General features: G+C 35.4%; 1 protein-coding gene across 5 annotated transcripts in view; it reads left to right on the top strand.

The window, feature by feature from the left end:
* Positions 1 to 25386, top strand: part of LOC150107295 (ELMO domain-containing protein 3-like) — a 287770-nt gene that overhangs the window by 118272 nt on the left and 144112 nt on the right. For all 5 annotated transcript variants that reach the window (XM_090391155.1, XM_090391154.1, XM_090391150.1 and 2 more), the window contains one exon: positions 9948 to 10070. In XM_090391155.1, the coding sequence (XP_090247281.1) occupies positions 9948 to 10070 (123 nt within the window). The remainder of the gene's footprint in view (positions 1 to 9947; positions 10071 to 25386) is intronic.

Here is a 25386-nt window from a genome sequence, read left to right as displayed (position 1 = left end):
TCTGCTACACATCACAATTCCTACACCTGTTGAAACTTTATTTTTCACTTGGTTAGAATATAATAAATTTAGTTTAATCCTTTATCCAAGTGTGAGCAAACAAAGTTTGCACCTGAAAGTATCTTCAGGACTGGGGTAAGGTAGTGCAACACCAGGTCGACTCCTTGCAAAGGTGGAGCAAGCTACTAACACTCCTATCTCAGTATCTCCCATAATACAAAACACATCTCCTTGTGGATATGTCTAATGTTATGCATTAAGGGAAGGGCCACTACCCAGACTAGTTTTGACCTTTATTGAGGTCTCTTCAGCGGGGGCCCGGCCCAAGTGAAGATACCAGCCAGAAGCATTAGTAAAGTCATCTCTACCTATAGGAGTTGCCAAATGGTGTGCCACCTTTTTAATAAATTACTCTGATTTAGAGAAAGATGTTGAAAGTTTATGTTTCACTTGGTTAGAATATAATAAATTTAGTTTAATTCTTTATCCAAGTGTGAGCAAACAAAGTTTGCACCTGAAAGTATCTTCAGGTAGGAATGGGTAGTGGCCCTTCCCTTAATGCATAACATTAGACATATCCGCAAGGAGATGTGTTTTGCATTATGGGAGATACTGAGATAGGAGTGTTAGTAGCTTGCTCCACCTTTGCAAGGAGTCGTCCTGGTGTTGCACTACGTTACCCCAGTCCTGAAGATACTTTCAGGCGCAAACTTTGTTTGCTCACACTTGGATAAAGGATTAAACTAAATTTATTAAATTCCTACACCATTTCTTCCCTCGTTATTTGCTCCAGAGTAGAACAATTTATATCCATCTCCCAGTGCCTTTGCCTTCCCCCCCCCCTTCCACCTTGTCTCCTGCACACATAAAATGTCCAACTTCCTCTTCCTCATCATGTCTGCCACCCTCTCTTCCCCTTCCAGTCATGCTTCCAACATTCAGTGTTCCCACTTGCAACATCCTCTCCACCTGCTGGGGTTGCTTCTTTAACTGCACCCACCCTTGATGCGGTAGCCCTCGTCCACTTCTCGCAGCTGTAGGGCGATGTGACTGCGCGTCGCTTAAATGGTATGCCCTAGCCCTTATATCATTTTCTCTTTGACTCATATCATAGCTAGAGCTGGCAGTGAAGTTTTACGACCGGATGCCCTTCCTGACATCAACCTCGCCATTTATCCGTGCTTGGGACTGGCACCTATTGAGGCTAGCTTGCCTCCTTCGGTGGCTGCATAAGACGAAATGACTTAGCAAGATAGGAAAGATTCACCCCTAGCCCTCGAATACTCTAATAGCATCAGGGGGAAGGAGCAAGGAGAGGAGAAGCAAAGAAAGAAGGGGAGAGACCAGTCTACAGAATAATATAACAGATGTATATTACATGAAGTAAGGCATGGTCCAGCATCTGGTACCTTGGGTTTGCCATGCCCGTACTCACTAAAGTGAGCCCTCGAGGTTCGTTCTCCTATCCACTAGACTCTGTAAATTGCATCTTCTCAACCTTTCCTCATATTCAACATTCCAGAGATCAGAAAATGCTTTAGTCAGTCACCTCTGGACCCTTTCTAACATCTCTTCATCCTTTTGAAAACTAGGTGACCAAATCTGTGCACAGTAGTCCATGTTTGGCCTAATCAAAGCCTTATGCAGTGGAACACGAATCTCCTTAATTCTACAAGTCAGTGTCCTCTGTATCATTCCCAGAATTTTTTGTGTTGTCCTTTCAATTTTGGCAATGTGTCCCCTAAATTTTAGATCCTTATCCACTGTCACCCCCAGATCTCTTATTTCGTCTACTTCCAACAATATATCCCCACCAAACATAAATTTTACATCCCATCTTTTTTTGCCAAATTTTAAAACTTTGCATTTTGCAACATTGAACTCGCATCCCCTTTCCCATGTCACAACATCTTCTCTACTCTTCATAGTTCGCTCCATCTTTGCCAATATCATTAACATATAGGTTAAACAGCAATATCTCTAAAACAGACCCCCCCCCCTGCACACCACTAGTGGCTTTCCTCTTCTGGGATATTACTCCTCTATACACAACTTGCTTATACCTGTTAGATAACCAGTCTCTGATTCAATGCACTAATCTAATATCCAACCCTATCTGCTCTAGTTTCGATGTCAACTTGTCATGTGGCAATCTGTTGTGGTAAACTATTTTGTATCCCTCTCCTCTGTCCAAGGAAACCATCACCTGATACACACACACACAGCACGCACACACACAGCACGCACACACACACACGCACACACACACACGCACGCACGCACGCACACACGCACACACACACACACACACACACACCCTCTATCCAAAAAGAAACTGAACTTTTAGAAAATAGAAGAAACTAGTGGCGCCACCTGTTGTACCTTTTTGTTGTCGAAAGCAGCAACCTTCATTAGTGTTGTGTCAACCGATTATGACATTTGTGTCATTAGAAGCCGAGTTATAGTGCCAAGAGTGATAGCGTGTTTTGACAAACGGTCAGAAAATGAGTGTCAAACTGAGAGCTGCGATTTACTTTTGTGTTAAACTTGGTAAAAGTTTTACTGAAACGCAACAAATGCTTAAAGAAACATATGGTGATGAATGCTTATCCTGTACCCAAGTTTATGAGTGGTTTAAGCGACTTCAAAGTGGTCATGAGATTCTTGAGGATGAGAAAAGCCAGGCCATCCAAAAACTGGACCGAGCGAAGTTAACATCGAAAAAGTGCATGATTTCATCAAAGAAAACTCAAAATCGTCCATGAGAATGATCAAAGATGAATTGGGGATTCCAAAATCAGCTGTGCACAACTTTTTGACTGAGAGTTTGGGATTTCGTAAATTGAATTCGCGATTTGTTCCCCCCAAGTTGACGACCAAAAAGTGTATCGAATTGAACACTGAGGACCTCATTAAAACAGCTCGTAAGGACTTAGACTTCCTTGAAATGATCGTTACTGGTGATGAAATGTGGTGTTTTAAGTATGAGCCCAAAACAAAGTGCCAGAGTGCTGAGTGGAGACCACTAGAAGAGGGGCATCCAAAAAAAAAAAGTCGCTTGGAGAAGTCAAAAGTAAAGACAATGCTGATTTGTTTCTACGATTCCAAGGGCATTTTCCACAAAGAATTTGTTCCTCCTGGCTGACTGGTCAATGGTGAGTTTTATCTCAAAATTTTGAAGCGATTGATAGCTAGAATTCGTCATGTATGGCATGAATATTGTGACGACCGACCGTTCGTCAAAACACGCTGTCACTCTTGGCACTATAACTCAGCTTCTGATGAAACAAATGTCATAAACAGTTGACACAACACTGACGAAGGTTGCCATTTTCGACAACAAAAAGATACAACAGGTGGCACCACTAGTTCCTTTGATTTTCAAAAAGTTCAATTTCTTTTTGGACAGAGGGTGTATAGTTTCTTAGCAAGTATACTTTACTTTGTAATCAGATGAAAATATTTTCTACAACTGTCTCTCTCTCCAGAGTATTTTAATAATAATGTGATAGACATTTTTGCTACTCATATAAGGAAAATATTTGATTTTTGCATTAATTCACCTTGGTATCTTTCTGTTGGCTTCAACTTATGAGACCTCAATAAAGTTTCAAGCCCGTCTGGGTAGTGACCCTTCCTATAATGCATAGCAATATACACATCCATATGGAAGTGTGCTTTGCATTATTGGATACTGAAACAATTGATGTTTATAGTCAACAGTCTCTTTATATGTGTAGTCTAGTAGCAAAGATACTTTGATATTTTTTATTACACTGTGAGATTATCTGATGGTGATTCTTATTCTGTTTTTTTATTTCATAAGGGGGGGGGGGTATTTAGTTATTTGGAAATAAATGTACTATACTGTACTATACTTTTTTTGTACTATATTTGACATTTTCAACCATAAAAATTTGATTTTATAACAGTTTATTGAATAATACATGATATGAAGTGTTCAGTATAATCTCTCGTAACTGCTATATAATACAGTATTAAAGCACAACATAAATTATGTACTTGTATTCAAATTTATCATTACTTTATAATAATCATCATCACTAATATGTACTCTCAAGGGGGAGTATAGGACACTATGATAGTATAAACAATTATCTTTTTCTTTCTAATATTATTCAGGACCTCCTTTATGGAGTTACAAGACTCATCATGAGAAGCCAACAAACAGTCCATCATTCTGTTCCTTAAACTCATTCACCCTTCATGTGCTCACCACTTACGAGGTAATGAATTCCATGATCCAGCTACCCTCTGTGCAAAAAGCCACTTCTCCTCTTACTTATCATTTCAATTTGTAATTTTAAGGAATGGCCTCTGTCCTTGCATCCTTCTCCTGTTCTATTATATGAAACATCTTACCAGTTTCAATCCAAACTACCTCTCAGCAGTTTAAATGCCTCAATCATATTACCTCTTCATCTTCTGTCCACCAAATTCTACTGTTTATATGCCCTGAGTATGTCCTCATAACTAGCATTGTACAGTCCTGATATAATTTTTGTTATTTGCCTCTGTACCATCTCCAAGGTTAATTTATCCCTTTCAAATCCTGGTGACCAGAGACAAGCACAATAATCTGGATGTGGTATGATAAGGGTATCATACAGTAAAATCAGCACTCTTTTATCTCTAGTGATCAATATCCTTCTCAGTACTGCAGCAGTCCTCTGGGTTATCTTCATCCACTTTGCGATATGTCCCCTAAACTTCAAATTTCTATTAAACTATTACCCTAGGATCCCTTCACTCTACTTCCTTTGTATAGTTCCACCAATAAAGTATGCAACTTTCAATCAGTGGACATCAAATTTCAAGACTTTACATTTCATTACATTAAACTCATATTCCCATTTGTTTGTCACCTTGTCCACTTTATTCAAATTCTCCTAAATGGCGTATCAGCACTTTTACTAATAACTCTTCCCACCTTCACATCACCTGAAAACAACTGAAATCTTCCTCTAATTCACTGACAATGTCATTAAATATAGGTTAAGCAGTAGAGATCACAGTACTGCGTCCTGTGGAACTCCACTTGTGATCTCATGCTTCTTTGACATAGCTTCCTGGTACATAACTCTCAGATACTTTCATCCCTGCAACTGCTGTATTGTGGAACAGTTTTCTCGCTGTTGTGTTTCCCAAGGAATACAATATACAGTCTTTTAAATCAAATGGAAAAAGTTCCTCCTTTTCCAATCCATTACCCATATATGGTACTAATGTATTATAGGTTGATCAGCCAATCTCTCCTGTATCAGCTTAACATAAAAAAAAAAGAAAAAAAGAAGATATCTATCAGACAACCAATCTCCAATCCAATTCACTAACTTGAAAGATCAGTTTATCATGTGGCATCCTGTCAGATGCCTCTGTAAAATCCAAAAAATGGCATATATTTCTTTTCCTCATCAACTATTCTTTTTACCTTTCTTTAAAAGGCAGTCAGATTACTAAAACAAGAACTTCCTCTTAAACAAATCAATGCTGAACCCTCAAAGATAACATTACTCTTTTCTACCCAATGCTGTGTACAATCTCTCATTGATTTCTTCAAAAATTTAACAACTGCAGAAGAAATGCAAACTGCTTTATAGATTGACACTTCCATTCTACCACCACCCTTATGTTGTGGCACTATCTTCCTCTCCTTGGGTATCTTTCCTTTGCTAGACTTTCATTGAACAGTCAAGCTAATGGAGCTGACATTTCTTTAGCACATTTTCTTTAAATAGTGGTGAATCATTCAGTCCCATTCCCACTGCCTTATTGACATCTAGAGTACTTATTATTCAAATTACATTCCCCTCAAGTACTTCTAAACCTTGAATCCTCCCCATCCCTCTAGTAATAGAATCTAATAGAGTGATTTAAACAACTCCACTGTCATCTGCAATGGTCACTCAACTCCCATTTCAATCTGACAAGCTCATTCTTCCACAGTTATATCTCTCTGCCTACTGGCCTTGTAACAAATGAATTCATTAGGATTTTCCTTGTTTTTTTTTTCTTCCACGTAACATTGTCATATTCCTCATGAAAGTGCTCCTTATCATTTTCTCTATGTGCTTTGTATTACCTCTTTTTTCATCTGCCTATCTAATTCCATTAATCATTCATTTTATACCAAAATATGTTATCTTTTTTTTTTGCTAGGTGTATGCAACTTACCATTGCTGCTAATAAATATTTCTTCACTACTTTCCATCTTCCCCTTTCATTTTTTTTCATCCAATGGAACTTCCATAAGCTAATTTATAAGATTAATTGCTAATCACTTGCCTTATAATTCCACATAAATTCCTTTCTCCTTGACTCCAAGTCAAGACTACAATTACGCTCTCCATCCAGGGCATGGATAACATCTCAGTTACATTCAAATCCTCTGATGCAAGGAGTGAATCTAAATGCGTTAACCTCGTGGTTTCACTACTGCATGTTGTCTAATACATTTGTTCCTCAAGAATTCCAGAACTAAGTAAAACTTCACCACCCTGTTTACCCTTCCTGTCCTGCTGAAATAGACTGTATCCTTCTACTTCTGTTCCTGTCGAGACATCTTCTTTTGTCAGCCATGTTTCTCTGATTCCAACAATCTCTGGACATGCTGAGGATATTAATCCCACCAGATTATTCCCTTTCTTCCTGATACTCCTGGCATTTGAATAGAGATACATGAGTGCATTAAATAGCAGTATATCTACTGTTATTCCCCTGAGACTCCATTTGACTCTGTAATATAATAATACATTCTCCCCATCTCCCAAGTGGCTATTCCCACTGCTATCCACTTCAAATTTCAAGACTTTACATTTCGTTACATTAAACTCATATTCCCATTTGTTTGTCAACTTGCTCACCTTATTCAAATTCTCCTAAATGGCCACAGTATCAGTACTTTTACTAATAACTCTTACCACCTTCACATCACCTGAAAACAACTGAAATCTTCCTGTAATTCACTGACAATGTCATTAAATATAGGTTAAGCAGTAGAGATCTCAGTACTGCATCCTAAGACACTGAAACACTGTCAACTTCAGATGCTGTTAATCATTAATCCATCCAGATATTGATCTTCCTCTAGTTATTATTTTTGCCATTCTGATAAGAATATTTAGAGAAAAAAGTTACCTTCCTACCTCCAACCACTGTGCTCAGTAGCTCAGTGTCTATTTTATGTTCCTACTTGGTTTATATGATATTGCTTTTGTCTGTATATAACCTTTCATGCCTTTTGAGCAAGATATCTGGCAAGAGAAAAACAAAGGAAACTAAGACGAAAAAATAGAAGAATGTTAATAAAGACCAAGTGAAGAAAAGGCCTAGGAAATCTCATTCTTTAGAAGTAGCATTGGAGGTTCTGAATTAGTTTGATAGAGGTGAACATAGCATTAGCATTCAAAGGGTCACAGGATTGAGTGAGTCTATAGTGAGAGCCATTTGTCATGATGCTGATACAGTTTGTAAGAGCATTCAATTGTCCACAAATCTCAATGTGACTGGAGTAATGAAATGTTGATCTCATGCAACTGAGAAAATGGAAAGAATGCTGACTATACAAATCAAGTATCAGAACCAGCAAAACATGCCTTTGTCTGTGGTGGTCATACAAGAGAAGGCAAAAAAAATTGTATGAAGATCTTACAAAAGATGAAAAGCAGTTGACACCTTTTGCTGCAGGTTGTGGGTGGTTTGACTGCTATAAGAGCCTCTATAGGTTCCACAATCTCAACATGACTGGAAAGGCTGCAGATCACATTACCACTGAATAATTTCATAATCTGTTCACAGTAAAGATAACAGAAGGAGGTGCTTGACCAATGAAACTGATCTGTTTTGGAAGCATGTGCCAAGTCATACCTACATTGAAAAGAAGACAGCACTTTGATTTAAAGCTGCCAAAGACCACTGCACATCTTTTGGGAGACAACGTTTCTGGGAACTACAGAATAAGACTTCTCATAGGTGAAAACTTGCAGTTACTAAAGGAATATGTAAAGGCAAGATTGCCTGTTGTGCAGAAGTGAATAAGGACTGGGCAACATCACAGATTTTCAGTGAATATTTTTCAGGAAAGTTGTACAAAGAATTGAAGCCTATTGTGAAAATGAACTGACTCCTTCCAAATCCTTCTTTTTCTGGATAATTCTCCTGGTCACTTACGAAATGTTAATTTTAGTGAGAATATTCAGGTGGGTGCTTTCTGCCACCCAATCTCATGGATCAACATATTATCACTACTTTTAAAGCCTGTTATCTTACTGTATACTTACTGTAAACTTAGCATCAAAGAATTCTGGTGGCAATTTAATGTTATGATAGCAATTAATATTATTGGTGATATCTGGAATGAACTCACTCCTCATTTTATGAATGCCATGTGGTCGAAACTCTAGTCTGAAGCTGTAAATGTTGTTAGAGGTTTAATGTTAGAGGATGATATTATCAATGCAAAGTAAACTATTGCCAAAATGGCTCATCAGATTAGATTTGAGATGGAAAATGTGGAAGAGTTGCTTGAATTGCACCTTGAGACCTAGACAATGAAGATCTGGCTATGGAAAAGCCTATTGGTAAGGAATCTAAGTCAAGTTCTCTGGAAGTTGAGCCTGTGAAAACTCTCACAATGAAGATCATGCATCAAACTTTTAGATTGACAGACAGTGCCATTGCTCTCTTTGAAGAACATAACTGTAACCACATGAGGAGTCCTAAAGTGAACAGGAAGATTGAAAACATCTTTAAATGCTACAAGATGTCTACAATCAGAAGATGAAAATGGTAAGTGAAGTTTCTTCCCATTGAGAGATTCTTGAAAAAGCAGTCTTCAATGAGCATTCAGCTTCAGCATGCCAGCTAAAGAAGATCTGGTTACAATGTAACTATATTAATCTTGAAAATAAAGAACTACTTATTTTTTACATACTGAATATTTTATTTACTACTCTTATGCTTTAATATGTAATGCAAAATATATGCATTTTCAATTAAATTAATCTCAAAAGATTGGAATCTCACTAATTTGGGAATTATCCTATATTATAAGCCTCACGTTTTACACATTTTGATATATGCAGTAATTCTCAAGAATGGCATCCCCACTTATAATGAGAGTTACCTGTATATATAAGCGCCTCCGTAGTGCAATTGGAAGAATGACGGTACATTGCGCCCTTCAATTGGAATAGGCCTAAGTTCGATTCTCGTCACGACGGGAGGAATCTTTATCTGGTCGATTTCAATCGATGGTGAGTTAGCCGATCTCATACAGAGGTAGCAGGGTTTTTTCTCCTGGAAACTCGGGTTTTTCATCCTGCATACATACAAATTGGCCCTTCAGAACACACGCAATTTACAGACAAAAATTACTAGTTGTGGTGGTGTTGGAGGTGGGCGGTAGATGGCGTTGATTCGTAGTAGAGGTAAGGTGTAGAGACAGTTGAAGATGTCCTCCCGCGATGAGTCTTCAGACTCCTTGGAGGTATCAGGAATAATAATAATAATATATAAATTCAACCTTGGTATCTTATGGGTCTGTCTCCCACTGATAGGACTTCAATAAAATTCAAAACCAGTTTGGGTAGTGATCATTCTCATAATGCACAGTAATGTCTAAAGTGAAGTATGCTTACATTATGAGATACTAAGGCAATTAATTTATGTGAAGTGAATGACCTCTGTATAAAAGTAGCCCAGTTGTGAAAATTCTTCTCACACAAACTTTGTTTGCTTCAACTTGAGTTAAGGATTATAATTTCTTGGCGAGTATAATCTACAGCCTCCTTTCATGTATAGAATTACTAAAAAACAAAAAAGTTAGCTATGAACTCTCCTCCCATAACTAATTTGAAAATTTTGTTTTGTTGAAATATTTACATTTTAAAAAGGACATAAAACTAATTTCTTTTATATTGTTTTAGGCCCATTTGATGGTGAAGAACCCCTTCATGTTCGTGTGCTGCAAACTGTATATAAGCAATTAACAGGAATAAGGAAAGATTGTCCTCGCTATGGCTCGCATTGGGAGGATATTGGATTTCAAGGTATGCAACAGTGATGAATTATACTTGAAAAGAAATTATATTCTTCTTTAATCCTTTACCCAAGTGTAAATGAACAAAGTTTGCATGTGAAGAATCTTTATAACTAGGCTACTTGTATATAAAGACGGCTGATTTACATTAATTGCCTTAGCATCCTGTAATGAAAAGCACAGTTCCTTTTGACAATATGCTGTGATCCAATACTCACCTTTTACATTAGTGCAGGTTAACTTTGAACAGTTATTTAAAGAGAGTGCTGGGGCACTTCTACACATCCAAATGTAAATGGGAATGTCTGTCTCTCTATTGCAAGAGTCTCATCCTCATAAATGACAAACAATAGTGTGTTATCTCTTCTAATTAATTTTTTAAAATTTAATTTAATATAATGCTGCTGTGTCATTTCATTATCTAATTAAATTTAATTTTATTTCAAATCACTTGATTTTAAATTTGGGTTTTAACTGTAATTTAAGTCCCAAAAGAGCAGAAGGAAGACAAGATTGTGCAGCTTCATAATGGAGGTGACAGAATTCATGCTTTATATTACAGATCAGTCTGTGTGTCAGGTGTTATATTTAAAGTATTGGAGAGGTTAGTGAGGATAAGAATCCAGAAATAAGTTGATTGAAGGACATCACAGATTTGCTAAAGGAAGTTTGTATTTTAGTAATCTACTTATTAAATAAGGTAACAGGTCCATTGGACAAGGGAGTTCTTAAAGTTTCTCTTTTCCAAGGAAAATTAATTTTTTCTTTAAGCACAGGAATCAATTTCGGAACAGTTGGCACTCTTTTCTCGATCACGTAAAATTAATTTTTTCTTTAAGCACAGGAATCAATTTCGGAACAGTCGGCACTCTTTTCTTGATCATGTAAAATTCGTGAATAGTTCTTCTTATAACGTCTACATCAAAATCATTTAAAACTACAGTTTCGATGGTTTTATTTCTCTAGCACTTTTTTTAGGAGATTTAAATAAATTTTGGCTTACCTTCACCTTTTGATTCCCTACGAATTCTTTTAACAGTCGATCCCGATATGCCTGCAATTGCACTTACACGTTTTATGACTTGAGAAAGGGGAACAAGGAGATGATTCTTTTTCGCAGAATGTCAGCACATTATTCAATATTCTTTTGCAAGAGCTACTGAAACGTTTAACAACAGAACTTTTTGACTGTACTGGATCCATCATACAAATTAATAATAAAAAAAGAATGCAAAAAAGCGACAACAAAAATCAAGCTACTACTAGTATACAGCGACAGACAAGAAAGCACATGATTTTGCATGTTGGCGACCAATTCGTACATCCTTCATTTCTTTCTCCCCTTCAGCATGAATCGACTATTCTTGGTTGATTGGTATATAAATCCATTGATTGGTATATAAATTTGGTATATAATTATATAAAAAATAATAATTATATTATAATGTAATTATAATAATAATAATAATAATAAACATAAATAGACATAGTACATACACTGGTGTCCAAAAGCTAAGGAAGAATTACATTTTTACTTGTATATTAAAATATTTTGATGACTACAGCCAAATGTGGACATAAATTTATTGCTGGCATACTAATAAATTATATTACAAATAAACGTGTTGTAAATTTCATACAAATTAAATTGCAATACATTTTTTGCAAATGTTGAAAATTTCCTAAGAACATAGTGAAGGAATTAATGTACAGTGCTTACAGAAAACTGTGTGGAAAGACATTTCAGTATGGAATATGTACACCCCAAACTGAAATGCAGCTGTCACGACATTGTATCATGCTTAGCACCAAGTGGTTCAGGAGTTCTTGAGGCAAACTTGTCCACTCCTCCTTCAGAGCAAGGATAAAAGATCAGAGCAAGGATAATTGCTCCTTCAGAGCAAGTAAGGCCTCGTTTGTTTTCTGGAGGAGAATTTTGAGCAGCAGTGCATCTCTCTACTGTGTCCCAAACATGTTCTGTGGGGGTTGAGATCTGGGGAGCATGTTGGCTACTCGATTTGGTTAATATCCTCAGTCTCCAGAAGTATCTCCACTGCTTGTGCACGATGTGGCGTGGCATTGTCATCCATAAAAATGAATTCTTTGCCTACAGTACCATGGAACAAAAAAAAAAAAAATGACATTGAAGAACTGACTTTGAACTGCAATATCATTCATCAGTCATAGTCCCATTTTCCGGCACTTGTAGCTTGGTGCATCTATTAAGTACAATGCCTCCCCATTCCATGATCCCTTTATTTATCTATCCCTTTCAAGAACATTCTTATGATGGTAAGCAGTACCACTTTCACTCCAGATCAAGTGTCATCTAGAATTAGAGGAAAGACTACAATGACTCTCATCTGTAAAGAGTACATTAGCCCATTGGTATGTTATATCAAAATTTTATGGATACAGCACCACTGAAAATATGCTCTACGATGAGCATATTTTCAGTGATGTCTGTGGATAAAGAGACACAGACTACAGGCCTTCGGGTGTATAGACCTACTTGTTGCAGAAATCTTCTCACAGTTTGTCAAGATATCTGCGTATCTTGTTGTGTTGACCAAGTGAATGTCCTGCAAACTTACCTGCCATAGTGCGTTGATTATGTTTTGCTGTTATAACCAAATATCTGTCTTCATGCTCTGTGGTAGAACAAGGGCAACCTCTTAGCAGATGTCTGGAACATATTACATTGGTTTGAAACACTACCCAGAGTCTGAATACAACACTATGTGAGATTCCAAACTGTCTGGCAATATCATAATTCTGTGGCCTTCTTCAAGCTTTCAAATAATTCTTGTCCATGTGAAATCATCTAGATGATGTCTTTGAGTTACAAGACCTACAAGATAGCCACTTTATTCCTTCAGGAAAAGAGCTTCCTTCAAACACAATCCTCTTAGTGCAGCTTTTTTTTTTGCCATTGATTCTGTTCATTGCTATCAGGTGACCTCTTTGTGTGTGATTCGAAAATTTGAATGAGTACCTGCTTTCTACTCGAAATCGTCAGTTATATAAATTGCCACAAGCTGTTTCATCTGAATTTGTGGTTGTAATCATCAGAAATAGTGCTCATACTTGGATTTTGGACACCAGTGTATATACAAGTTCCCTGTATATATAAGTTACTTATATATTGTTACGTCTTTGTACTAGCCCTGTTATTATTAGTTATATTATTTACTTATCTTACTTATTCTCAGCTATTCCACTGCCGACAAATTTATATTCTTTTAAGTCGACTGTGCCAGCCGGCAACTGAATTCTGACACACAATTTAAAACTACTGAGAAACAATATAGGGATCAAGTGGTTTACAGTCGTGGTCCCCCTTTCTTAGTTGTTAATGGATTCCCCCTATTACTTATGCATAGTCCAAAATTTAACAAGTGGTAACTTAATTCTCAGAACAATGACAGACTCATGAGGTTTGAATTAAAGAAATACATTTATTTAGACAAATAAATAAATGCACTTTAGTTAGAGATTCCAATTCTAAAGAGCCTGAACTCCCCCCCCTTTTTAAGTTAATATATCTAAAGGTTTACTCTAAAATCTTATTCTAGCAATCTCATACTCTTCTTTGTGTAACTACATTCAGGCTCGGTTAATTCTTACAGAGTTGCTCAGTTCTTATATATAGGAATAACACATATACATAGATACATTCTACAATCCTAGTATGGAGCATATCAGACGTACTCCGTCTTGCAAAATTCACATGGGACAATATTCTCTCTTATACTCAGGCTTTATCCTCCCCCAAAAATTCAGTTAATATTCAAATTTAAATTTAACACAATGATATAAATCCAACATAAATGGTTCGAAAACCTGGTTCCCACCTCAGCTTAAACTTAGGGTGTCACTTGCTCTTTAGACGTAGACAGAAATGTAAAAAAACAGTTCTTTAGATACAAAATGGAAGTTGACTATATGGAGCTCCTTAACCCTCTGGTTCCTATACCCTCTTTGGTTATTATTCAATTTTAATACGAAAACTTGCACCTTACCGTTCTTGCTTTTCTGGTAGTTGTTGGGATTTCCTTAATTAGACTTCCGTGTTTCCTCACCGTATATTTCTTATGGCGTCTGCGACATATACTTTTATTCTTTTTGAAAAGATCACCCCTTCGCTGATTTATACGTTGGCATGACTAACCAACGGCTCTTTTCTGGAACTCTGGCCGCATTCCTCAGTTGTGGCTACGGTCGACACAGCACGCACAGCAACGGGGAGAATGTTGCTGGGTACAGCGGCAAGCTTCACAGCTATCCAGCACTTGGATCAGGAACAGAAAAATAAGAGAGAGCTTGAATTACGTGCCGAAACCTATATAGTCAATGTGAGCGCCCTCTCTTGGTTACTACGTCATGCACATAGCAGCGGCCGATTGGTCACCGCAGCTCCAAACTGTTTTTGACATGGCTCAATACATATATCATCTTATATACATCTTTCAGCATTTATACAAATTTTTCCTTTGTTAAATAATCCACAAACATTATCTATTTAAGTTATGGGTTTCTCAAAATTCACTTAATATCTACTAGAAAAATGGTTAGACATAGTTCTGAATTCCCAAGATGCACATTTTCTTCTGGAGGCATAAGCATGTCCATATCCATGGTTTTTAACATTACCTTATGTTGGGTCGGAAATAGGATGACTCATTAAAAGTGAATCGGCACTTTTTCCGACACAACAATATACAAGTATGGAAGTTCCTCAACCAACAGTCATGAAGATCTGATGATTGAACAACTTTCTATACTAAATGTGCCTGCCCTCAGTATTCGTTACTGCTCGATTCCACTCTGATCTAGTACTATTAGCATCTAGTTTGATATTGTCAATTCATTTCATTTGGACCTCTCTTTTTCTAACATGTTCTGGATCACTTAACATGATCTTGTTGTCCAAGTGAATGTCCTGCATTCTAACAACATGGCCAAAGCTTTATAATCTTTCCTTACACAGGATAGTGCTAAGAGATGGCTGATCTTCCCTTTGATCAGCACTATTGATCTAACCATAGTCCCCCATTATCACTCTCACACACCATGTCTCAGCTTCATAATACAAAACAGAGAGAGCTAGGCTATTATAAATTTTAAGCTTTGTTCTACTGCTATTTTGCACCTCCCCACATCTGTTTATCATTCCATCACATCCTAGTTATTTATGAAGTTTTAATTTATTCATAATCGTATAATCTCAGATGGTGTAATGAGACATACATACTAGGCTGTTCACTAAGTACAATTATTACAAGACTGAATATTGTCTAAAATGTTATCAAAATACCCTGCCCAACTTACCATAATGGTATCTTGCCCTTCAGTTGTGTTCTTATCTTTTAATGATTTCACTCCATTCTCTCTCTCTCTTCATACCTATCTTATGAATAACTTTATATAGTCCTATTCTCTTTAGCTGTATTCTCAGCTGGTAAACCAGGAGTTTTTATCAATTTTTAACTATACTTTTCCTTATTCTATACCTTAGTCTATTCTCAATATCCAGATGCTGCTCAGCCTCTTTCTGCATTCTTTTCATTCAGCAATTAACTGCATTGACTCACTGGTCAAATAATTCTGTTTTTATTTTTCCTTAATTCCTAAAAACATTATTATTATTATTGCATGTGCATCTCCATGGAGTCAGAAGACTCATTGTGGGAGACCACACTAACCATTATTCAAACAATACTTGTTATACCTCTCCTTAAACTGATTCATTGTCAGTGCACTCTCACCTACCTCTGGCAATCCATTTCAGTCAATCACCACTCTCCCAGCAAAAAATCTGGTCTGCATATCCTTATTAACCACACTCTTACACAACCTCCAGGAGCAACCTTACTTTCTCCTTATTTATCATGTATTGAAAATTTCTTTTGTATTAATCTTACAGAATTCCTTTAGTAACTTATAAGTTTTTATCATGTTTCCTGTTTTCTGCCTATTAATTAAATTTTGCAATACACACCTTCAATCTTTCCAGAACGTTTCAAAATCTGCCACTACCACAGTCATTCTTTTCTGAATCCTCTCCACTGATCCCTCATCACTCAAATCCAGGTAACAAATCTGAGTACAGGCTAATCAGCCTTATAAAGAAGGATAATAATCTCCCTTTCTCTAATTTTCAATGTGTTCTACATCCAAGTAATCCTCTGAGCCATTTTCTCAACTTTTGCTATATGCCCTCTTAACTCCAACTCTCAGACTGACTAGTAACTGACACTTTTTACATCAAAGTATAGGCTTACTCTTTCATAGCATCTGAGCAATTTATTCTAGTAAATTCTAGCAGTATCAATTGAGCAATGAATGCTCAATCCCTTTCTGTATTAATAGTGACAGTGGTAGGCCTTGAGTGAATTTTCTAAGCTTCAGTTGCAAAGTGCTCTTACCAATATAGTGGTCAGCACAGTGTTTATTCCAATCAAAAACCATAATCAGATCCAGTCAGTTTAAATGATTAAGCCAAATCCCTGTGAATTCGACTAGTCCTCAGCAGGTGTACTAATAGCCCACTGGAAGTTGTCATTTCTTCCTAGGGCATTAGCAGTGTGGCATGTAGATAAGTATTTTTATTTTAGTAAATATTCATCATTTTACTAATTATTATTGTTCGTATTTTACTTACTTTAGACTATGTAGTTGAGTATGTTTGTTTGTGAATTTTAATACATGATGTCATTTAAAAAGTGTTTTACAGGGCACCGATGCATACGAGAGAAATGCTGCCTGGAAAGGCTTTCTTCTTCATTATTTCAAAAGATTTCATGCAATGCTGTGTGTGTGTTTACTTTTGCTAATTGCCAAGAGTGAATGGTTTATGGTTTGAAAATGAGAGTGGAGAAAAGATGTATTGGAAATGTATCATGTACAAGTGTAAGAAATATGAGTCATGTTGAAAGCAGGATAATGAAATAAACTAATATTAACAATGTAAGGCAGATGAGCAAAAGTATTATAGTGAATTCAGTGGATGGATAGAGCAATTGTGGATGAAATATGCAAGAGTACAAAAGAGGTGGTTGAAGGTAATGTCAATGATGGTGAATGTGAGGAGAGGAATAGCATGTTACATGGAGTCCTTTATAGGACAAAACATGAACTCACAGTGACTTGAGAAATGATTGGCATGTGGCACAGCAGGAAGGAGAATGAAAGAAAAAAAATGGATGGGAAAAGTATGAAAGACCAAGAACCTGGGAGTAAGGAGAACATATTGTATGGATTCAACGATAAAAGGTGTACTTAACAAGAATGTGACAAAATCATGTTTCCTGAATACAAGGGTTGTTTGAAACATTTGGTAAAAAAATAAGTTGAACACGTTTTTTTTGGAAAAAGTCACCTTTATTTCTCAACACAGTCTCCATCAAGGTCTATACTTTCCTCTGAGCTCCCTGCTCTATAGCAGGGAGCTCAGAGGAAAACATGAATACCATCATTGGCAGATTGGGACAATAAGTACAGGCCAAGCAATTATTATGGGGTATTTCAACTATGGGGACATAGACTGGGAGGAAAAAGCACATGGCAAAATGGAAATGATATATATACACAGTTACTGAGAGATAATTACCAGAAGCAGCATGTGATGGAAGGGACCAGGGGTTTGAGAGTGCTGGATCTGGTAATACCATCAGAAGATGTATTCATAACCATAGATGCTTCTCCTCTGATAGAGGAGAGAAAGGGACTATGTGATCTTGTTCTGGATGGTTGATGAACACCTGGAATTCTCAGTCAAGAAAAGGTTTATGTTGAGCTATAAAGCTGGTAATTATGAGATAATTAAGAGGCAGCTTGAGCAATACCACAGCTTAAGAAACTACTAGGAAAGAATGTCAATAGTTCATGAGAAGTGGCCAGGGATTGTTTGTGAGAAGCAGCACCAGACATATCCCTGGTCAAGAGGATAAACCAAGTGATGGTAAGTGGATTAGTAGCAATATAAAGCAGAGGTTACAAAAAACACTGTGGAGTGAATATAAAGAAAAAGGTTATCAGAATACTCATAATCATTACATAGTGCAAGCAGGAAGGGTGATTCTTATGGTAAGTAAAGCTAAATCATATTTTAAAAGAAAATTAGCTAAGTAGGTCAAAGTAAATCCAAAACAATTCTTTCACTATATAGTGAGTAAGGGGAAGAATGACTGTGGAAGGATAATTTAATCAGTGCCAATGAGAGAAAGGTGTCAAAAGCAGAAGAAATAGTTGAGTTACTAAGTGATCACTTTGCAAGGGCATATCATTCAGGTGCCGATTCTGAACTTGCCAGTGTGACAGTGGTGAACTTGAGGTGCTCAGCATGTTAAAAAATATCAATGTGAATACAGCAGTGAGACTGGATGGCATGTCTGCCCATGTGTTATGAGAATGTGCAAGAGAATTGCCAGTGCCCCTGATGAAGTTGTTTAATATAAGTTCTGGCAAAATTCCAAGGGAGTGGAAAGAGGATTAGATAGTTTCATTGTATAAAAATCGCTCTAAGACAGAAATAAAGCAAACGGAAAGCGAGTGAAAATTAATATCAATTACAGAAAAGAAAACACCATTTTTTTTTATGCTTAAGAACATATGGATGTGATGTACTCACATTAGGAAAACTAGAAGTAAATGCCAGTTCAAGAAGAAAGATCTGATGTTGTCTGGCAAGCTAAATATTATCAAGGATAAGGGAAGTTGAAATGATAAATTTTTTGCAAGAAAGAAGACGGGACTGTATTTTTGTGGACTAGAAAGTGATTATATTAGATTATTCTGTTCATTGAAGAATGCATTGATTAAGGGATACCTATGTGTTATTTATTATTATACAGGTTGTTATACATCACTGTTCCATTGTATAACAGTGATATTTCAGTTCATGTATTGTGAACCGTCATCAGTGTATTACAGTTGGAAATTAAAAATTAAACAACAGTGAAGGTATAAGAATGGAATCCCTCCGTGTATGCCGTTTCGATACAATTTTGTACATTAAATCTATACACACAAACAGACATACATTTTTTTTATATTTATTGCCTCCATGGCACATTTGGAAAAACATTGTGCCTTTTAGTTGGAAAAGATCTATATTTGATTCTTGTCATGATGAGAGGAATCTATATGAGTTTTTTCAATTGATGGTGAATTAGCCAATCTGATATGGAGATAGTAGGATTTTTTTCACCCAGAAGCTTGGATTTTCCATCCCATGGACAGTAAATACATGCAGTCAACAGACAAAAAATACTGTTGTTGATGGTGGGTAGATGGCATTGATGTTAGTAGTAGTGGTGCTGTGTGTATTGAGAGAATTGAATCATAGGAGAGACAGTGTCATATAATAATACTCAGACATAATACAGAATATCCAGCTAATCAAATAAAACATGATAACATGCTTATTTTCATTTGAATTATTTATTTATTTTTACAATATTAAAACTTGGAAAGATGAGAAAGAAGTATTAAACATTTTTTTTATATTTTCCCAAAATATATAGTTTCTTTATATTAATTCTAAAATTCTAACTTAAATGTTTATTAAATGTTTTCTCAGTTGTCTCCTTGTCATATGACATCACCAGCCCTATCCATTCACAATGTTTTGGGGTCAGTCAGAATACAGAAAACCCACTGGTGTAATTAAATATGTGTGCTGATGTTAACTTAAGGAGTTTTATTTTATTTTGAGTTTTTATGTTGATTTCAAATATTTTTACTCTTTGTTTCTTTCTTTTAAGGTTACACAGTGATCAGCATTCATATTTACACATTTAGGGACACAAAACACACATGTTGAAATGATTATTTTACTTATTATTAATAAAATAACACTTGACATTTCGACCCCTGTATTGAGGTCATCATCGGAAAGATACATGTGTATAGGAACCAAGCTACATGCTGTTGCACTCTATAAAGGTAAATTAAATCTATGCTGTTAATTAATCTTTTTTTCTTAGCCTGACCTCTAGTGATAAAAAAAAAATAAAATAAAATAAAAAAATATATAAATAATTAATAAATAAAATAAATAAAAAACTACAATAAACTCTGCTAAAGTCTTCCTGTATTAAGATTCTTCTGGATTTGTACAGTTCAGATTGTTATACTACAATTTTCTTCTGGACTTATACATTTCAAGTTGTTATTGAATGTTAGGGAAAAAAAAAAACATCACCGAGTCTTCTTGTAGTGAGATTTTTTCTTTGGCTTGTTCTAGTTGCTATAAAGGTTGTAAATGGGTCCTCCACATTCTTGGAATGGTTAGGCCATCATTTTTGTTCAGATTTGGATTATGTTTGAGCATTTCACATGCTTCTTTAAATTTTCTCTCAAATCAGGTTTTGGTGCGGTGTAGGAACTTGGTACGTTTCCAATCAATTTTGTGGCATGTTTGGAGTGTGTGGTCAGAAAGGCCAGTTTTTCCAAATGGAGGTATTTAATGTGTCGTTTGTGTTTGCCCTTCCTAAATGAGATGGTTTGCCCTGTTTTCCCTATGTATGGTAGGTTACATGTGCATCTGAGTGGGCTAGGTGTGGAAGAGGATCTTTGGAGGAACTGAGTAGGTGTCTTAATTTTGTCGGGGGTTTAAAGGTGGTTTTGATGTGGTATTTGTGTAGTGTTCTGTCTATTTTTTCTTCTCTTTTTTCTTCAAACAAAGAAAAATTTGTTTGCACAAATTAATCAGTTCTCTTGTGAGAATTTAATTAGCTATGTGATTGAAGAGTACATTAACCATTTAGCAAACCAGGCCAACTATTCTGAACAATGTAGCCAATATTTCCAATACAGATATTTTTGATTACAGTTTATTTTTGAACTGTTAACTAGATATTTCACTTTGGGAGCATGCAGCCTTACTTTTTTTTTTTTTTTTCAATCAAGAATACAAATATTATTAAATATTAATTTTAAAATTTCCTCGTTTCATAAAATACTAGTATTGGAAAATAATATTAGTATTTCATTGCAGATGAGAATTTTGCCGTAAGCTGATTTACATCATGAAAGGATTTATGTAATTTTACCATCATTTTCTTTAATGTAATCAATGTAATCAGCTAATGTAATCAATTTACAGATTTTGGAACTCTTGTATTGACAAAAGAAATATGTGCAGTAATTTCTTCTTTCTACTACAAGAAAAAACCAGATAATAACAGAAGAAAAATATGTAGTATTTTCTTTTTCATTGGGTAAATTTACAATGTTCTTTCTTTGTGTTTTGAAATGAAAGTGCAAATGATTATTTCTTACCATTTTTGCCAATAGAAAATCTGCTATAATTATACAAGTGACATTTAACCGTTTTTCTCCCACAGGAGAAAAGAAATAATGCAATAATATTGTTCAATCTGTCGAACTTTATTGTAGTGGAAATATTTATTATCAAACTTTACTATTTTGTAATAAAAAAATATTCATGCTACTTTGAAAAATTCTAATCTGTGGCACACACTAATATGAAAATTTAGTAGACAAAGTTTCACCAACTGTATTCTTATTTACAAAAAAAATCAATCTTGTAATAAGCATATTTGAAAAAAGGTTGTATTAGGTGAGATTGTGGTACACAGAATGTTTCAAAAATTAAGAAATAAAACATCTCAGAGAATGATTTAACCTACTATTCAGAATTGTTTGAAATATAATTAAGGTATTATATATATATATATATATATATATATATATATATAATCTCCCATACAAAAAATTTGGAACTTATATCACATCAATGCTGTGTGTGTGTAGTAGTGTGTTAGAAAGGGGAAAATGTTAATGTTATTATTTATAGATTTTAATTATTTATTTTATTTTATTATTTATATTTTTCATTTTTTTTTGGTGAAATAATTTACTTGAAAGATGAAATGGAAACAGTACAGTCAGGTATCTCTCTATCAATATTTGTAATCCTGAAAAGGACTGTTTTGATGGCCCTGAAAAGAAACATTTTTGATTTTACTGGTGAAAATTTATAGATGTTGAACAGTATAGAGCACTCTAAAACAAGGGTGAAGGCACCTGCTTTTTTATTGATATTTTATTCATTTGAAAATATACTATTAGACATTTTGAAAGAACAATATATCATTGTGTTATAAAAATAACTTAAAAAATTCGCCTTGAAGATGAAATGGAAACAGTACAAACAGGCCTCTCTCTATCAATATTTGTAGTCTTGAAAAGGACTGTTTTTTGATGGCCCTGAAAACAAACATTTTTTTTTCGTACTGTTCAGAATTTAAAAATCTTTAACAGTATGGAATACCCTAAAGCAAGGGTAAACACATAAAGCAGTTTTACATTCAGGGCACCAGATTGTTGTCTCCCTTCTGATAGTTTTTTTTGCATACATACATAACATTTCCGTTGAGTTTTTTTTTTTATTAGCTGTGGCTTGTAGACTCTAGGGATAATGGTTGAAGGTAGCACCGTTCAACCGCAGAAGTCTCGAAGGATTGCCTGCTTTCCTGCTTGCTGAAGAAGGCGCATATGCATGTAGCAATGCTTTCGCGATTTCTATTCTGTAATCTAGATATGTTATGGTAGACAAACATTTCTTTTTGTGCAGGAGGAAACTGTTCCAAATAACAAACTCCAATATGGTGTAGTAATTATCCATTGTAATGCAATAACCATTACCAAGTAAAGGGTCTAGTAACTGCATTACTGCATGCATCGACAAGGGGAGATCCGAATATTTATTATGCTCGATTACAGTCTGCTTTCCCGTATAAGGTTTGAAATCCCAAAGATATCCACTTACGGATTCACAAAGCATAAAAATTTTACCCCATACTTTGCTTTCTTTTGGGGAATATACTGCTTACATTTCAGTCTACCTTTCAATGGCATAAGACTTTCATCGATACTCAAGTCTCTCTCAGGAATGTATGGTGATCTACATTTCTGACAGATTTTCATCAGAAAATCATAAATTTTGTTGAGGACTGGGCAAGGATGTGTTGCCTGATCATATTCCTCATTATTATGAAAATGCAAATACTTCGTGATGAGACTGAATTGTTTTTCAATCATAACATCACGAAACATTGCTGTGTTCAGAATCCAGTCTGTAGACCAATACATTTTGAGAGTGGGCTTTTACATGATGCCTTGCACAATCAAGAATGCTATAAATGTAAGGAACATATTGATATCTATTGGGCTCCAAAGTTTACTGCAAGAATGCAGACTGTATTCAACATGCTGAATACAGTCTGCATTCTACCTTTAACAGACTAACCTTTCTTAACAGACTAACCTTTATGCAGGCAAGCATAAAGGTTAGTCTGTTCCACTATGAAGGAAAGAATATCATCGTCTAAAAATAGATGAAAAGAGCATAAAATGTTGCTGGAGTCAAAGTCTTCAGTAATTCCTGGCTTACCTATGAATGGAAACCGTGGACAAGCTGGTGCATGTTCAGTGGCGATCACCCATTTTCTGCATGAAGACATATCTAAACTACAGGCAGAATCGCTATCTTCAGAGCTAGAAAGATTTCTCTCCTCATCGGTAGAACAAGAGCTGCTTGAAAGGCAAAGGCTCCAACTTTTTTTCATCTCGCAAACTTTTCTTACCTCGAATGTTACTGCTATTGCTGCTGCTGCTCTTGCTTGCCATCTCACAAATGAATTGTGTATTGGGTATACTTTCTAATATTCCTTTCTGCCAAGTAACAAGTTGAAGAGTCACAGAGATTACTACCCCCCCCCCTCACTGGGAATCAGATCAAAAGAACATGCCCAGCAGGCAGCACACTAAAGTGCCTCGTGCAATAACTGAATATTTTACAGGCAGAAATTTCTTGTTTTGTTTTTCCATCTTTCTGATTGATTAGCAGACATTCGAAACATATTATTCTGATATTACATTTGTAGGATGACAGTGTTTTTAAATATTAATTTGCCCTATTACCCAATGTCATATAACTTCCTGATTTATAATAATGAGGAAATAATATGTATATTTTCTTATTTATAATTTGCTAATTTATAATAATCAAAACTTAGTTTCTGTGTCGAAAAATTAAACTTTATGTGGAACAATTATTATGGAAAAATCATGAATTAAATAAAAACTGTACTTATGTTTCATAACAGTTTTCGGGTGTGTGGTAGTGTTGCAGCGGGAGGGGGGGGAGGCGAAACTATCAAAGTCGAAATAAAGTTCAATTGTATTGTGTAAATATGAAATTTCACATTTGATGCATGCACATATACATATTTTGTATCAGAGAATATACGCAAAAGTATTTGTTATTATCACTTTAAAATTGCAGAAAAATTTATAAACTAGCAGAAAATATATACATATCAATTTAAATAATAACCATTTATTTCATTTTATAAAGACTGATTATACAGGGAAACCAAAAAGGTGAAAGTGCAAAGAACAGTAGATTATGATATTTTGAAAAACAATTAGTGATATGAGAATTGCATATTATTCTTCAAAATATGATTTTGAACATAGACAACATAATCTAGAATGTTGGCAGCCATTTTTTTAAATAATATTTCAAATAATTATTGTGAATTAATTTCTTCGAAAAATGTTCTGTCGAGTAAACGATTAGACAAAATTAGCACAAAAACAGTAACCATTGGTTCTCCAAGGTAATGCAATATTTAAGTGAAGAAATTATGCAAGAATTTATATTTTGTCATGGAATTATGAACTGTACAATAAAAAGAGAAAATAAAAATAATTTTTATATTTTTAGTCTCTCTCTAATATAACTAACAGTCAAGTTGCCCAGCATAAAACAAGGAACTGCATTTCTTGTTACAGAGAACTGAGACTCAGCTTCTGGAGATAATCTGTTTTAGTGTTCTCTACAGCGTGAAGGATTATCGCACCTTCTAAAGGAGAGAACAGCCAAATTGCACTTCTTATCCATGTTCTTTCAACAGGTGTATTGAATCGTATTCAGATTTATCTGGACATATATATACGTCCTGGCCGGTTGGAGGGTTAATGTGCAGGGAAAAGTGGAGTCATATCCAAAATACATGGGTAGCCTATTATAAACAGTTATAAACATATAAATTGCTAAAGAAGTTTTATAAGGTTGCAGAAAAATTTTTTTCAGTACATGATAAGTATGAAGAGAACAACAGATCATCCCTAGAGGTTGTATATGATTGTGTTTAATAAGAATGTCAGATTAGAATTTTTGCAAGAGTGGTAAATGAATGAAATGGGTTTCAGAAGCAGTAGAGTACTTTGTCAGTAATGGAGTTTAATGAGAATATGATAAGTATTGTGTGAATAAAGGTTACTGTGGG

This window comes from Typopeltis vanoorti, chromosome 4, assembly GCF_054136105.1.
Source record: "Typopeltis vanoorti isolate ZY-2024b chromosome 4, IOZ_Tvanoo_1.0, whole genome shotgun sequence".
Taxonomy (NCBI): Eukaryota; Metazoa; Arthropoda; class Arachnida; order Uropygi; family Thelyphonidae; genus Typopeltis; species Typopeltis vanoorti.
Note: the sequence above shows the minus strand (reverse complement) of the source record. Positions and strands in the feature narration are given on the sequence as shown.